The sequence below is a fragment of the Mollisia scopiformis genome (assembly GCF_001500285.1).
Source record: "Mollisia scopiformis unplaced genomic scaffold LY89scaffold_2, whole genome shotgun sequence".
NCBI classification, from domain to species: Eukaryota; Fungi; Ascomycota; class Leotiomycetes; order Helotiales; family Mollisiaceae; genus Mollisia; species Mollisia scopiformis.
Window position 1 is genome coordinate 1,819,752 of NW_017263582.1, and position 14,368 is coordinate 1,834,119.

General features: G+C 46.8%; 7 protein-coding genes across 7 annotated transcripts; 3 read left to right on the top strand and 4 right to left on the bottom strand.

The window, feature by feature from the left end:
- Positions 1–183: 183 nt before the first annotated feature.
- Positions 184–1,450, bottom strand: LY89DRAFT_703992 (Aldo/keto reductase; the record flags this gene model as incomplete). Its single annotated transcript, XM_018217352.1, has 3 exons — positions 184–347; positions 468–1,143; positions 1,210–1,450. 3 exons carry the CDS (start codon positions 1,448–1,450, stop codon positions 233–235), a joined length of 1,032 nt encoding a protein of 343 aa, XP_018077961.1. The 3' UTR covers positions 184–232.
- A 463-nt stretch (positions 1,451–1,913) lies between these two features.
- LY89DRAFT_187736 (uncharacterized protein) lies at positions 1,914–3,466 on the top strand. The gene has a single exon (XM_018205682.1). The coding sequence runs from the start codon at positions 2,316–2,318 to the stop codon at positions 3,447–3,449; it is 1,134 nt and encodes a 377-aa protein (XP_018077962.1). The 5' UTR covers positions 1,914–2,315; the 3' UTR covers positions 3,450–3,466.
- A 17-nt stretch (positions 3,467–3,483) lies between these two features.
- On the bottom strand, positions 3,484–4,915 carry LY89DRAFT_664012 (uncharacterized protein; the record flags this gene model as incomplete). Its single annotated transcript, XM_018212741.1, has 3 exons — positions 3,484–4,656; positions 4,743–4,782; positions 4,881–4,915. 3 exons carry the CDS (start codon positions 4,913–4,915, stop codon positions 3,484–3,486), a joined length of 1,248 nt encoding a protein of 415 aa, XP_018077963.1.
- Positions 4,916–5,640: 725 nt separating this feature from the next.
- On the top strand, positions 5,641–7,169 carry LY89DRAFT_187767 (uncharacterized protein). Its single transcript, XM_018205683.1, has 3 exons — positions 5,641–5,989; positions 6,044–6,320; positions 6,374–7,169. Exons 1-3 carry the CDS (start codon positions 5,730–5,732, stop codon positions 6,680–6,682), a joined length of 846 nt encoding a protein of 281 aa, XP_018077964.1. The 5' UTR covers positions 5,641–5,729; the 3' UTR covers positions 6,683–7,169.
- LY89DRAFT_703994 (aromatic compound dioxygenase) lies at positions 6,800–8,268 on the bottom strand. The gene is made up of 3 exons (XM_018217353.1): positions 7,734–8,268; positions 7,199–7,680; positions 6,800–7,141 (listed from the first exon to the last, which is right to left on the bottom strand). The coding sequence occupies exons 1-3, from the start codon at positions 7,968–7,970 to the stop codon at positions 6,871–6,873; spliced, it is 990 nt and encodes a 329-aa protein (XP_018077965.1). The 5' UTR covers positions 7,971–8,268; the 3' UTR covers positions 6,800–6,870.
- A 1,071-nt stretch (positions 8,269–9,339) lies between these two features.
- Positions 9,340–12,248, top strand: LY89DRAFT_714024 (ankyrin). Its single transcript, XM_018218099.1, has 2 exons — positions 9,340–9,838; positions 9,888–12,248. The coding sequence occupies exons 1-2, from the start codon at positions 9,381–9,383 to the stop codon at positions 12,088–12,090; spliced, it is 2,661 nt and encodes an 886-aa protein (XP_018077966.1). The 5' UTR covers positions 9,340–9,380; the 3' UTR covers positions 12,091–12,248.
- An 839-nt stretch (positions 12,249–13,087) lies between these two features.
- On the bottom strand, positions 13,088–14,282 carry LY89DRAFT_680336 (S-adenosyl-L-methionine-dependent methyltransferase). The gene is made up of 4 exons (XM_018214055.1): positions 14,173–14,282; positions 13,806–14,001; positions 13,436–13,752; positions 13,088–13,347 (listed from the first exon to the last, which is right to left on the bottom strand). The coding sequence occupies exons 1-4, from the start codon at positions 14,208–14,210 to the stop codon at positions 13,158–13,160; spliced, it is 741 nt and encodes a 246-aa protein (XP_018077967.1). The 5' UTR covers positions 14,211–14,282; the 3' UTR covers positions 13,088–13,157.
- Positions 14,283–14,368: the final 86 nt, after the last annotated feature.

Sequence of the window (14,368 nt, forward strand, 5' to 3'; positions counted from 1 at the left end):
TTTCCAACAGAAGGAATAACTAAGGTGTATCGACTTGGTACATTGCCATTGAGAGAGTCAAGAATAGTGCGGGGCTCGCGGGTGTGTAAATACAAAATTGGCGAACAATCATTCTTTGCGCGGTCCAGTACAGAAGATAGAGAACAGGAAGGTCATCTTTCATTTTGATTTCTGATTGTCGTGCCAAAAGTGACATGAAATTGAGGTAACGGGGTGACAGCATGAAACTCTCTCAATGCCAATATCTACCACTTATACCTTTGACTCTCTCCCAACCAGCATCCAGTGCTTTGACGACTTCCTCTGGTAATGGATTTGGATCATCTAGAAGCTTCATATTTTCTTCCCTGCAAATTGAAAGTTTCGAGTCAGCCAGGCTTTCCACGCATTGTTGGAAATAAAAAGAATAGCTACATTCCGAATGTCCCGAACCTGCGCACAACGAAGAAGACACAAACGGGACTTACATATGCTTTGTACTACTGGCTCCAATGATGATTCCATCTCCATTCTCCTTCTTCAGCAACGAATGGTGCGTCATCCACCTCAACGCACACTCGGCCTCCGTCAATCCATGCTTCTTCGCTACCGGCCTCAAGATATCCAAAGCATCGAAATAAGCATCATTCCAATATCTCTGCCTATACATTTTGCCTTGCCATCTACTAGGATCAAACCTCGATCCCTCCTCAACACCATCTTTTGTCTCTCTCGTATATCTCGAAGTAAGATATCCTCCAGCGAGAGGATTGTAATTATAAAACGCCATCCCGTATTTCCTCAAACATGGAAAGAGTTCTGGCTCTACAGCACGGTGCAAAGCATTGTAAACTCCTTGGTAGACCGAAGGCATAATATATCCATTCGCTTTGCAGATCTCGCAGATCTGAGCCACTTCCCAAGCCATGTAATTACTGACTGCGAAACGGGTGAAGTATCCTTCTTTGTGGAGATCGTTGACGGCTTTGAGCGTCACCTCGTAGGGCGTTGTTCGGTCTGGGCCGTGGAGGTACCACATGTCGATTTTGTCGGTTTTCAGGGCTTTGAGACTGTCCATGAGGTTTTGGCGGAGATGTTCGGGGTTATGTGTCCAGCCGCCTTCGGGAGCGTTGGACTTTGACATTTCGCGACCTGCTGTGGGGTCTGTGGTGCTTGGGATTAACACATTTAGTTTCTAGATTAGAGGAAGATGAAGCATCGAACACGCACAGTATTTGGTGTCCATAACAAGCCCACGCTTCTTCCAGTCAAGGTCACCAAGGAACTCCTCAGATGAACCTTCACCATAGTAACGAGCAGTATCAATTTCATTATGCCCATGAGCCTGAAAAATGTCGAGGATGGCAGAGCAGTCTTTCTGTGTGAACACCCGCGCTTGCTCTGTGCCTTCACGACCAAAGGTCATGGCACCAAAAATGATATTGACAGCAGATTTCTGTGAAGAAGTCATGATTGCGGTAACCTTTCAAAGACAGAGAAAGTGAACAGGAGAATAGGAATTGCTTTGAGGAGACTGGAATTTTGTAGCACTTGCATCATGGCATTCTTCCTTTTAACACTCTCGATAGAGCCATATCATAAAGTCCGAAAACGTCACTGGGTGATCCAGTGAAATTGACTTCGGCCGACGGAAGCAAGTATGCGATTAGTGAGCGGACAAAATTGCCGATACTTCCTGAGGTTCCTGGAGATGACCAACGCGGTTGAAGACAAAACGAAAGGGAATCAAAGGCGCTTCTTGACACTGCATTCAAATCAGAGGTAGCAGTAAAATACTTCGATACATCTAACCCCGAGTCGAAGCCATCGAAATCCTTCAAGCCACGAAATTGAAATGAAGACTAGAAGAGGAGCACTGCCTCCAAGCCTCCAAGCCGTATCGATCAGCTCATCGCATTCCTCCTATTGAAACCAGCGAGGACAGAGAAGAAGCATCATGAGGTTGAAGTAAGCAGTAACACGTGCATATCCATCGATGGAATTGGTCCGTGCGAGATCCCGCCCACGTTGCCGCACGTTTGTGGTCTCTCCTCCACAAAGCAAAACGTCCCTTGCTGATAATTGTGGCGGAGTCGCGTCAAGTGCACGATGGCTTCATATTTCCTGCTTTCTACTGCAGAGTCGGGCGAATGCAAGACCAGTGTCTGCAAGCCACAGAGCCAAAAGCAGAAACCAAATCCGTGGCTTCTGAAAGATGACCCGACCGTTATTGTGTAACTTTCCAATGCAGTTATATCTATAGTCATTATGCACTGCTTTACGTTCCGTTCTTCTCTTGAGAAAGCAAACGCTTTCGCTTTCCCCGCTTCTTCATCATGGATTCAACCCTTCTCGGGCAAGATAGCAAGTCTTCAGCTCTTGTGTACCACATCTACCACACAGGTTCCAAGAAACACAATTTCTCTGTGCACACGATCAGCGACTCGAGGACTATCCTAACGCTAGATGAACCTGCTCTGTCAAATGTTACTACGGGAAAAGGCCAACATCCCCTTAACGACGACACACTCTTTGAACGACGTAATACTTGGTCAAGCATCCCGACCAAAGTAAAACGTGGGAAGTATCTCGAAACACGCGCCCATGATCCTCGAACCGAGACTTCTCCATACTATGTTCACTTACCAACTCTGTATGGCCACTGTCCTCCGTACACGCTCCGTCACGGAGGCACGAAGAGAGCTCCTCCAGCCGGCTTGATGCATCAATCTCTGTTCTGGCGAAAATGGACAATGCAGTTCGGCGACGTCCTGGCAGAAGATGGGGTTATCGATGGAAGAGGTGTCGTTAACATCAAATATGGAACGAAGAATGGAGAGCATGGGACATTGAAGGGACACTCCGTTCGAGGAAGACGATATATGGGCGAATCGGGAAAAGAATGGCATGCAATGCAGAACACACTCCCAGAGGATAATATGAAACACATGTCGAAACTCAAGCCTGAAGAGGTTGTTCACTTGGCTTGGGCAGCACCACTCTCGACCAGAACCCGAGAGTACCACTTTCGATGGAGAGACTTTGCCTTCAAATGGAAGGGGACGAAGAATGTTGGACGGGCCCAAAATATCTTCCAACCCTTCATGCGCTACGCTCACCTCAAGCTCGTTGTCGTTGTCCCGGGGAGAGATGTCAATGTTAAAGAGGAGGAATTATTGTTGGCCCAGTACACATGTGTGCCTGCGAGTCGCAAAGCAGGTCGCCTTGAGTTGTATCAAGATACCATTGACTCCTTTCTGGTGGAACATATCCATGATACATTTCAATTGAGAGAACTGACAGTGAACGAGAAGAAATCATTGGCTCAGGTGCAACACTCCGACATCAAGTCTGATCAGAGATTGAGAGATGTTCTCGTTGCTTCTGCTATGTGTATGATCATCAGCGAATACCAGAAGCGTCAGGTCATCATCCAACTCATCCTCCTCGCTCTCAACGCGACCGGATAGCCGAGGTTTCCTCGCTTTCCTAGAGGTAGTCCTGTCATGGTGCCAACAGTCCGACAGAAGCCAGCGGTGCCCTCATCAGTCCCTGCCATTCTGCTGGCAACACTCGCTGAATCCCTTGTATCTCTCTTCGAGCAACGTTTCCAATCCACCATAGGTCTTCCATTTTCGAATAGATGGCGAAGTAGTGAGCTAGAATGACTAGCGCTCTCGGACGATATTCTTCAACGAACAGATAGAATTGCTTCGGACCGAGCAATGCGAAAGCCATCATTCTTCTACAAGTTCCCAAAGGATGTTCACCTCTCTCAACAGCTTTTTCAACACCGCCAATGTAATTCAGGGCTCTCTGGTATGCGTATTGGGTATCGTGGTCCCATCTTTCGTTGGACAAGTCTTGTCTCAACAAATGCTCGAGGCCACGGCGGTTGCTTTCCGCAAAGAGGACTGTGGCATCTGTCAGTTGCGGTTCTGCGTCAACAACAGGCATGATCTTGGCTGTGCGAATGTTGTTGATTTGATCAAATGCAGCCCCGAAGACCGAACCTGATCCTCTCGCCATCTGTATCCATTCCATCGGCGGTGTCCAAGGATCAAGAGGTCGATCTTGCAAGCGCGCGAAGGCATCTGTCATTACCAATGTCGACGCATAGCAGACCGCATCAGCTGTATCGGAGCTAAGTCCCGGAATTGCTCGTCGATGTTCTCGCAATGCAAGTCCTTTATATGCCTGTCGAGCAAGACGCAATTCCTGATTCTCAGGCTCGGATTTGAGAAGGTGCAAGGCTGATAGGGCAAGCATCCCATAGAGGACGTTGTCATTGGAGAACGCGAGTTTCGGAACCTCCACTGCCCATACCTCTCTAACCGGAGCATTCTGGCATCCAGAAAGTGTTTGGCTGGTTCTTTCGATGAAGTTTTGTTGTAAACGGAGCTCAAGTCTTCTTCTTGGTTTGCCTTCAGGGATTTCCCATTTCTCATCGTCGCTATCCATACTTGACAGCAAGTACTGCACATTGGGGTCATTTGGCGGAGGTATGAAAAGAGTTGGTCGGTAGTCTGCGAGGAGATCAAGATCCTTGGACTTGGGAGGTGGAAATGAACGCTCGTTTGGGCTTGGCTGTCGAGCAGAAGTCGACGGGGAATTGTTGTACACGCAGGGCACCCCATGTCTTCCACAGTTGCCGCATATGGGACGAGTTTCGTTACACTACAGTATTCATATATCAGCATTCATTGGCCAATGTGTCTTGATCGAGTCTAGTCCTGATTAGACATATGTCCGTTGAGACTGACAGCCATCTTTTCCGACTTTGGCCAAAGTTTAAGCTTAAATCTAGCATGTGCAGGTATCAATGGCGGGGAAAGACATCAAGCCACACAGCCAGCACTATATGTGCGGTAGGGTTCATGACATTCTTCATATACACTTACTTTGACTCTTCTCTCTCTACACCTCCGACATCCATTGCGAGACTTGGTATGATACAATCGTGGTGCCTTTGTTTTCACCTGTGCTTCCGCAGAAGGACTTCTGCTTGCTGAAGACATGACTCTGATAGTGTTGCGTCTAGACTGACTATCCAATGACTTTTCTTCCGGATATTCTGGACCCTTAACGATCCCGAGCAAAATGTGGCCCTCGTCCTACCCTAAATATGCTGCAGTTAGCGAGGCGCAGCGGCATCAGCACTTGCTGATCTTCAACCCGCCTCTTTGGAGCGACCAGGATTGTCGGATTCGTTTAGACAAGGATACTCGTTTACTCGGTTAGCTCGCTGAACCAATGAACTCATATTTTTCTCAGGCCACCCAGATATTGATATCAAAATTCCGTTCAGCTCCTCAAGGATTTTCAAGTCGGAAATGTCTAACGCGCGTTTCTTGGATGTACGTCTTCTCCGCAGAGCCCTATGAGAGCATCTAAGCCTTGGAAGCCTTGCCAGATGTGGGTTTCAAATGCAGGTACACAAGGCGAAGCTGAGCGTTGTGATGTCTTCGTTGCGATTCTTCTATGTCTTGTGTTATCCTTTCCTTACGTAGATCGTCATCGTCGATTTTACAAGAACTGCATACAATCTTCTTTACTTCTAGATATAAGTTAAAGATTTCCTCCGTCTTACTTTCTCAGTCACTTTCTTCTATTACTGCAATTTTCCGGATTCAAACTCGGAACATCCAGCTTCCCGAAATCAAATCCACTGCGTAGCAAGCTATTCCCCTTGAGATTTGCTAGATAATCATCCAACAGCGACACCGAGTTTCTCGAAATTTTCGAACAAGATGGGTGACAGCCAACATGGTCTCAATGCAGCACAACTCGCAATCTACATCATCCTCGCCATTCCAGTCCTCTATATCCTCATCCGCCACCGCCTACCAGGTCTCCTAGGCTGGCTCTACCTCTTCATATTCTGCACTCTCCGTATCTTAGGCGGTGCTCTAGCACTGCACAACGGATCCGCAGACAAGACAGCTGCAATCATCTCCAGCATCGGATTATCACCTCTCCTTCTTGCTGTCTCTGGAATTCTGCATGAGGCGTAAGTGTTCAACTCCTAACCAATTTCCTTTGCCCGTGGCTAACGACTGCTTAGTCGCCATTACAGAAACCCTTCCCTCAACAAGAAAATCGAATTCATCCTCATCCTCCTCTTCCACATCGCAGTAACCACAGGACTCGCACTCCTAGCATCCGGCTCCTCTGCCTTTGGTGCAAACAGCTCGAGCGCGAACAAGAGCGACGAGAACCTGCTGAAAGTAGGCGTTGTCATATTAATGTTTACATGGGTCATACTTTGTGCATGGACGATCTTCACTTTTCTTCCTCATCAAGCGAGGAAAGATGCTCCCGCATACCCCTCTGGAACGAAGGTCAGTCTGCCATCGATTATCTTCTTAGGTTCAACGTACTGATTCTTTCAAAGCTGTTGTACGCAATCGGCTTCTCGCTTCCGTTCGTGGGTATGAGAGTCATGTACAGCTTGGTTTCCATCCTTGCTCCTTCGAAGAGTTTGAGTCCAGTGAGCGCCGCGTTGGGGTTGAAGCTGGCATTAAGCTTTATTCCTGAACTGATCGCGGTGATTACCTTTGTGGTTGTGGGGATACTTACAAGGAATGTGTGGATGGAGTATGCGAGGGGAGATGGTGTAAGTGCAGTTAGGATGGAGAGTGGAAGCAGTTGGACCGGGAATAAAAGAGGTGAGAGGCTGGTTCAAGGCGCTGGTCATGTTTAAAATGGGCCTGGACATAGAGGGAGTTTGGCGCAAGGCAATTATGTCGTGGCATTTACCTGAAATTTGAAAGCAGCAAGCGATGGGAGAGTGACTTCATTTGTGAACCCGAGGGGCTTTGTAGATAGAGCTGTGTACGATGTTACGTTGGAATTCCATAGAAGCATTGGTTCATACATTTGTATATTAGATTAATCAACATCTGGAACGGGCAAATGGTTCAGAAGCTTGATCTTTCGTCCTAAAGCTTTCAGAGCTTTCAAGGCATTTTCATCTCTTAGTCTTTCCGTCTCTTTCTCATCAACAAGCACAAAGTCGTGCTTCAAAAATTTGGTTCCTTCCTTGACTCCATACTTCTTCGCTATTTCAGCATCTGCGCTTGTAAAGTCGACGATCAGGGATTGTTTTACGCCGAAGACTGCGTCTGAGGTTTCGTAGGGATCGTTGCGGATATACAGTGCACTTTAGAAGATAGTTAGAATATTATCACAGATAAAATTCTGCCAGTGTTGAACCCACGTTATAAGATGATCCCATCCAGGCTTCTCAAACATAAAATGCATATGTGCCGGTCTCCAGGGATGTCTCTTCAACAGCTTCAACAATTGTCCCACGGGTCCATCGTGTGGGATTGGATATGGTACTGGAACAATAGCATTGAACCAAAACACTCCATCCTTGTCACTTCTCATCACACATCTGCCATCTGGTCCGTCCCTCTCTGCATGCTGCACATCATAATGTCCTGTACTGTCCGTCTCCCAGATGTCAATCTTCACGCCTTCAATTGGATTTCCCTTCACATCTTTGATCGCGCAGACCACGAGACAGGGTTCACCTTGTGGATCGTGGGACATGCTGTCTCCATGCTTCATATCCTCCGCTTCGTGGGTGTGGAAAGGACCGAGAACCGAACCTTCTGTGCTTGCAGGTGGTTTGGGGTGATCGATCGCATCGACGAGGAGGGAGAGACCTAGGATATCGGAGAGAAGAATGAATTCCTGTAAAGAATATTAGCAGATACCAATGGAGTTGGCAGATTGGGAATGCATACATGTCGAACATCACTGCTGATTTGTCCAACTTTCACAAGGAAGTTCAATGCTGCCATCCATTCATCTGTACTTAGTCTCGTCTCGCGCGCGAAGTCATGGAGATGAGTGACTAGTCGTTCCATCACGTAGGTGAGGCGCTGATCTGAGGATTGGGAGTTTATGACGATGGTGTTCTCGGTGATGTTGTCTATTGTTAGGTCCTTCATTGGAGGAACTTTGACAGAGGCAGAATCCATGTTGGCAGATTATTGTTAATACTAGAGCTGAGTGTCTAGGAGACGCAAAATAATCTGATAATGGAAGAGGAGGGGAATAGAAGTTGGAAGAGAAGAAAGATGAAGAAAGGATGTGGGGCTAAAGAGGGGTCGCTGGACTCTCTTGTATGACTGATCTCTAGCTTTGTGTTCAAGTCCCGAGAGTTGATCAAGATGGCGAAGTAAGCTGATATATCATATGACATCTATAAAGCTGCTTGCGTCTTGAAGAAACAGGAGCTGTGTGAGGGAGGTTTGTAATGATTGCAAATGTTCCGACGTTCAATTGTCGGTTCCTGGACCGGCATCAAATTGCGGGGAAGGTTTGACGACCCCACCAAAGCAGGGTAAGGATACACCCGTACACGTGATGTTGTACCGCACATTCCATTGTCTCCAAGTCTTGGGGATTTCGACATTGCAAAGAAGTATATGAAAAAGCTGTCGGTGACGGTGATGCCTGGTACGGTACACCATGGTACGCCATTCCAAACAAGACGGTCGAAAGAAGTGGCAGTTGTCCCTGCTAACATGCAACCCACAGCGCCTATCTAAGCCCCTTTCTTCCTTCAGCCCATTCATCTCCTTTCAAAATAATTACAACAACCACCTTTGGCCCGCCACTGACAATAACTTTTTTTTGCAACTCGAGTGAGGAGGCTTAGAGAGAGTTGTAATTACCAAATGCTCAGCCTCTGGCCTGGGCAAGCACAAAGTGGACAGTCAATGACGGACAATCAATAGTTTCAGATATTTGGTGGTTCAAGATGAATTGAGAAGACTTGAAAGAATCCATAAAGTGGCATGTAGGAAAGATAGAGTGAGATTGGGCGATTCTCTTGATGAATCTAAGTATTGAATGAGGTTTGTTGATGTCCTACAGTACGCAGAAATTGATAGTACTGATGAAGAAACAGGGGCTTGGGGCTTGAACTCACATGCGTGAACTACAAAGCGCCATTTCAATATCAAATGTTCTTGTGGCTTCGCATAGGATCTTGGATTGGGCGACGTAACACTATGGAGAGGAGATCGAATGCCCTCTCGCACACTACGCCAAAAATGCCCGTTTTACTCACCGGATGAGCGTGCTTTTCCGAGTTCTTTCTATTGGCACCTCTGAGCTTCATTTTTGTTGTGATAAGTATCGCTGTTGTCTTTTGTCTTACCCCTGCATCCAAGAGGCAGAATCTTGGTTTCCGAGGCCCCTTTGATTGGCGAAGTTCTATACATGGCCGCGTCTGGCTGTCCCATTGTCCCAATTCTTCGAGGCTATGCTTTCAAATTCTAGGCTGTGAGACAGTGAGGGAAAATGGTGACTATTATCTCAAGGATTGAGCTCCCACATTTCGAATTAATTTTCTAGCCCTTTGGATTTTCATAGCGCTGGCCATGCTAGAACCCATTTCTATGGCTATGACGGCAGGTGCCGTTATTCATACTGTATATCAACTGACAAAATCAATTTATACTTTTACATCAGGTACAGCCACAGTCGACCAATCTGTACAGTCTATGATCAAGGAGCTTGACAGTCTCAGAGAATCGACCTATACCATCGAGACTTGTTTGAGAAATCCTTTACTGCATAAACAGTTGGAGACAGCAGAGAAAAGTCATCGGGATGACTTGTTTCTGTCCATCGACGGCTCACTCAAAAATACGCAGAATACTTTGGACAACTTCCAACAGACCCTCGACAGCATCAGAGAGCCAACCTCACTCGGTCCACTTCGGCAACCGTTGATACTATTAGGGCTAAATTTTAATGCTAAGGAAATTATGATATATCGAGCACAGATCACTGCGCATGTCCACGCGTTGTCCATGGGCATGCATTCGATCACTGTGTAAGTATGTCCGTCTCGTATTCATTTAAATTTGCTCATACTGTCCCAGATATGCCAGCATACAATCGCCCCATGTTGTCATCAACGAAGTTGTACCCAAACTGAACGTTCTCATCGAACTCGTTGCCGATCTTAGCTCTGAGCAGCTCGATCGTGCCAATCTTTCAATTCCAGAAGCCGAAAGAGCTCGCATCGAAGAGACTACGACCAAGCTCAAGGTGGCATCTCAACAAGTTATCTCGCATGCACGCAGTGTTACGAGTAGAGGGTCAACGACCGGAAGTACGGTCAGTGGGTCGCGACTTTTGAGTGTACGAGGTGGCATTTCCGATTGGAACTCTATAGCAGCCCGCGAGGTGAGAGAATCTACACTACCGGAGGGATTTGATGGAGATCCTGATTCCGAAGAGGAGACTGGGGTTGAATTGTTTGAGTCTATCCTGAAGGAAGGTCATCGTCGTCACCAGGGAGGCCACATTGAGGATGCTACTAGTTGTTATCGAAAAGCTTTAGAAGAAGCCGACAAGACAAGATTGCGAATTCAGCCGAACAAACACTACAACGACGCTTGCTTGAAATTGGCAGAGATTCATCAGCAACGAAAGGAGTTCGATGAAGCTAAAGTTGTTCTTACTGAACTTCTTGCCAAGTATGATTCTGTGCCGCCAGGCTTGGCTGATCAGATCGTCGACGCATGGTATTCTCTGGCACAAGTCCTCACAGAGTTGAAAGAACTTGATCAGGCCGAAGAATACTGCACCAAGGTCATGCATGCGCAGAGACGGCGTGACAAAGCAAGCGATGCTTATCGAAATTCCGTCTTGCTTCTGGCATCGATCAATGACGAGAAGGGTGACACTTTGAAAGCAATTGGGTATCGAGGGTTGGTCAGTCAACCAACGAGTCCTCTCAGCCCTTCTTCGGCAGAGAATGATCATATCTTGTCTCATGATCACAGGATATCCCAAACGGCAACCGTTGTCAGTAACACCTCCGCCTCGGTGCCCCAAGACTATGTTGGACCTGAGTATCAAAGGTCTTCCCAACCTGCAAGCCCGCTTGGAGCATCAGCTCCTCAAGACTACCTCGACGCTCAATCTCATAGGGCAACCATGTCCGTCTCCATAGCTAGCACTTCGACAGCTGTCGAAGGTAAGATATGTGACATAGACGCAAACCCTCTTCAAAGGCTTGAAAGGCCAACGGGTCAAGATCTGAAAAACACATTTGGACATCGAGACAACCCTCTTACTACTCGCTACGGAGAGGGGGGAAAGAGACACGGTGCCTTTGAGTGGACCGTCCCATTCTCTATAGATGGTGCAACACTTCCTCAGATCTTGGAGGCGAACGCAGACCACCTGATATACAAGTCTCTGGAAGCTCTGAATGCGGACCTCTTCACTCGACCATTAACATCTATCAAAAGCAGAAGATTCGACCCTCATATTGCTCTTCGTCATCGTATCCATGAAGGCCACCTCGAGGTTGCATGGTTGCTGCTTTACAAACTGGATCGTGTCAAGACCGAGTGGGAGAAACGCACTCGCCATTTTTGGAGCTCAAGACGCCCGGACTTCCCTCAACGCATCGATGCAAATTATAAGAGCGAACACGGACTTACCTTCCTCGAAGACGCCTGCATAAGCAAGATAAGTGGCCGAGCGAAGCATGATATGATAGACTTGCTCCTTCATTACGGCGTCAATGTCAATCCAAGAGTAGGTTACTTCGTACCACTGGCCCGAGCAACCTTGGATGGCGATCATGACTTAGTTGAGATTCTGCTAGCGCACAAAGCAGATCCTGATGTTCGACTTCGAAACCCAGATGGTACCACTGAGCGTTCCTTCCAGAGAAGAATTTTCACCAATGACACCGTCCTGATCACAGCCACAGAGGCCAAATTGTCCAAGGTTGTCGACGCACTCTTATTCCACAAGGCTAAAGTGGATATACCTTCGAGCAAAGGAACAGCTTTATGCGTAGCAGCAGAGAAAGGATGTCTTGACATTGTCAAGACTTTACTGGATTATGGCGCAAATGTGAATGCAATTCGACCAGTCCAGAATATGACCCCTCTTTGCTTGGCTTCGAAAATTGGCCATACGGCTGTTGTGAGGGCGTTGCTTAACGCTGGAGCGGATGTGAAGCATGAAGTCAAGCCGAATTTCACGGCTATCGTTTATGCGATTGAGCAGAGACATCATGCTATTGCGGATATGCTGAGAGATAAAGGAGCTAAAGAGTAGCGATTTGTGAGTCGAGTAATTTTCGTCTTTATGTTGATTCATGTTGATGGTTTCACGAATTTTCTTCTGTACCAATTCCATTTCGGAGACTTAGACTAGAGCCTGGTCTGTTGAGGAAGGGTCTTCGCAGTTTTCATCTGTACTGTTCTTGATCTGGGACTTTCGAGGTGAATTATACGATCTATTCGTTGAAGAAGTTATGTTACTTCTACTCTTTATTGTATTTAGCGTTTCGTACGATACCCTTCTCTTTTAGATACGATGAATGAATGGACGATCAGAGCAGGTGCTTTAGTCGGTAGCGACTTGAGCCTCGTCTTGAGATTATAGCTAGCTCACTTTAAGTTTCTAATATGCTCTATGAACGAACATGCATGTCGCTTCTCCCAAAGAAGTAATCACTGAGAAGCTAACGAACACCATTCTTTGATGCTGATTGAAAGAAGAAGTCGATAAAGATCGTTGATTATAAACATCACCTAAGGACCGCACCGCCCCCTTTCAGGAAGCGAGACTGGAGCAACTTCAAATGATCATTCTCAAATCTCGCAACGTTCTTTTATCATTTCACCTCGCTGGAGATGAATAGCACCCGAATTCCATTCAAGATCCGAGAAACTTAGAAAACATCAGCTTGTACATAGTCGAAACATCGCAAGTTGATGAAATAAACTTGAGGAGCGTTGTGTAACCACAGAAAAAGATACACTAGAAGCAAAACAGTGGCTCCGCAAATGCAAAGGAACAAGCCCCGAGCGATTATGCTCTTTGTCAAAATCCCGTGAAAGCCCATGTTTTCCATGGAAGGCTGCCCCACGATGGTGGCACTGATATCCTACCTCTTCCCACCTCGATCGTATGCGGGGCTGCCGAAGAAGTTAGTTCAAATTGAATTCACTATCAGATGCTATCAGAAACGACAGTCAAAATTCCCGACAACAGAAATAGTGATAGTCAGTTTGTGAAGGTGAAACAACATGGCGGCAAGAAAGTAGGACCAAGAGCCAAATAATTCATAATTAGATGTAGAGCATTCTAGATCGGGAATATGAAGACGCAGTCACCCATCAAAGCTTAGACCCTCTAGCAAAAAAGACACTTCTCTCTACCTTATCCTGCCCTTCTCCAAACGCAATCTTACCCTTTCCAACCTCCAAATACCTGAAATCACCCCCACAACCCGCCTCCTCAAACATTTTCTTCACCTCCTCTTCAGAGAACCCCATATGGGTAACCGTCTTCGCAGCGTTATGCCCACTACAAAAATCAGCAGAGTCAGCGCACCAATCTCAAGCTAAATACTAACAAAAATCGAGCCCCAAATAGAGCAAATCGAAATACGAACTGGAAATGCTCATGAGGCATAAACTCCACAATCATCAGCACACCCCCCTGCTTCAGTCTCTCTGCGAGCCTCTTCGCTGCTAGAGCTGGCTGATCAAAATGATGGAACCCGAGGCCCACGACCGCGATATCGAAATCGAAGAATTCTTTTCCCGAGAGGGCAGCGGGGGTTGGTTGAGAGGGGTCAATGAGGTTCCCTTGGTAGGCGTGAATTTCGGTCGCTGGGATGCCTTGGTTCTGGGCCGAGGTGTTGTATTCGTTTACCATGCCTTCTGTTAGGTCGATTCCGATGCATTGAGTAACGTAGGGTGCGAGTGCCTAGGTTATTGTTAGATGATGGTTGAGATGTAAAGGAGGAGAGGACGATGAACACGTGATACGAGACCGGTTCCGCATGCGTAGTCTAGTAGTCTTACGGTCTTCTTTGGGACAGAGGAAGAGGTGTTCTCGTCGTCGGAGACATCCTCGGCCCAGTCGACGCCGATCCAGTCTTTGCGGGTTTGGATCTCCTTGATTATTTGGTTGATGGTTTTGCTGTACTTTGTATTGTAGGTCGATGCTGCCTCGCTGAGATGAGTTAGCATCAGTTTTATAAGAGTTTAACAGCAATTAATTGATCCGTGACAAGCAATGTTGACAAGACTTCAGCAAGTAGAGCGCAAAGAGGAGATAACCATGACTTCATGACGGCGGCCCCACAACCACGACTTGCAGTAAGAACAGAAACAGTGGACTTACTCCCAATGGGATCGATTTTTTTCAGTATTGGTAGCCATCTTGAATTATATATACTATGAAGTGATAAGAAAGTGCGTCGAGGACAAGAGAAGATTTATAGAATATCGAAGACTTCAAGTCTGTCCTCGCTTAGCGCGGACACTTTTCGCCCACTTTTCAAAGCCCCTTTTTAGAGCCACCAATGAGAAGCTTGCGA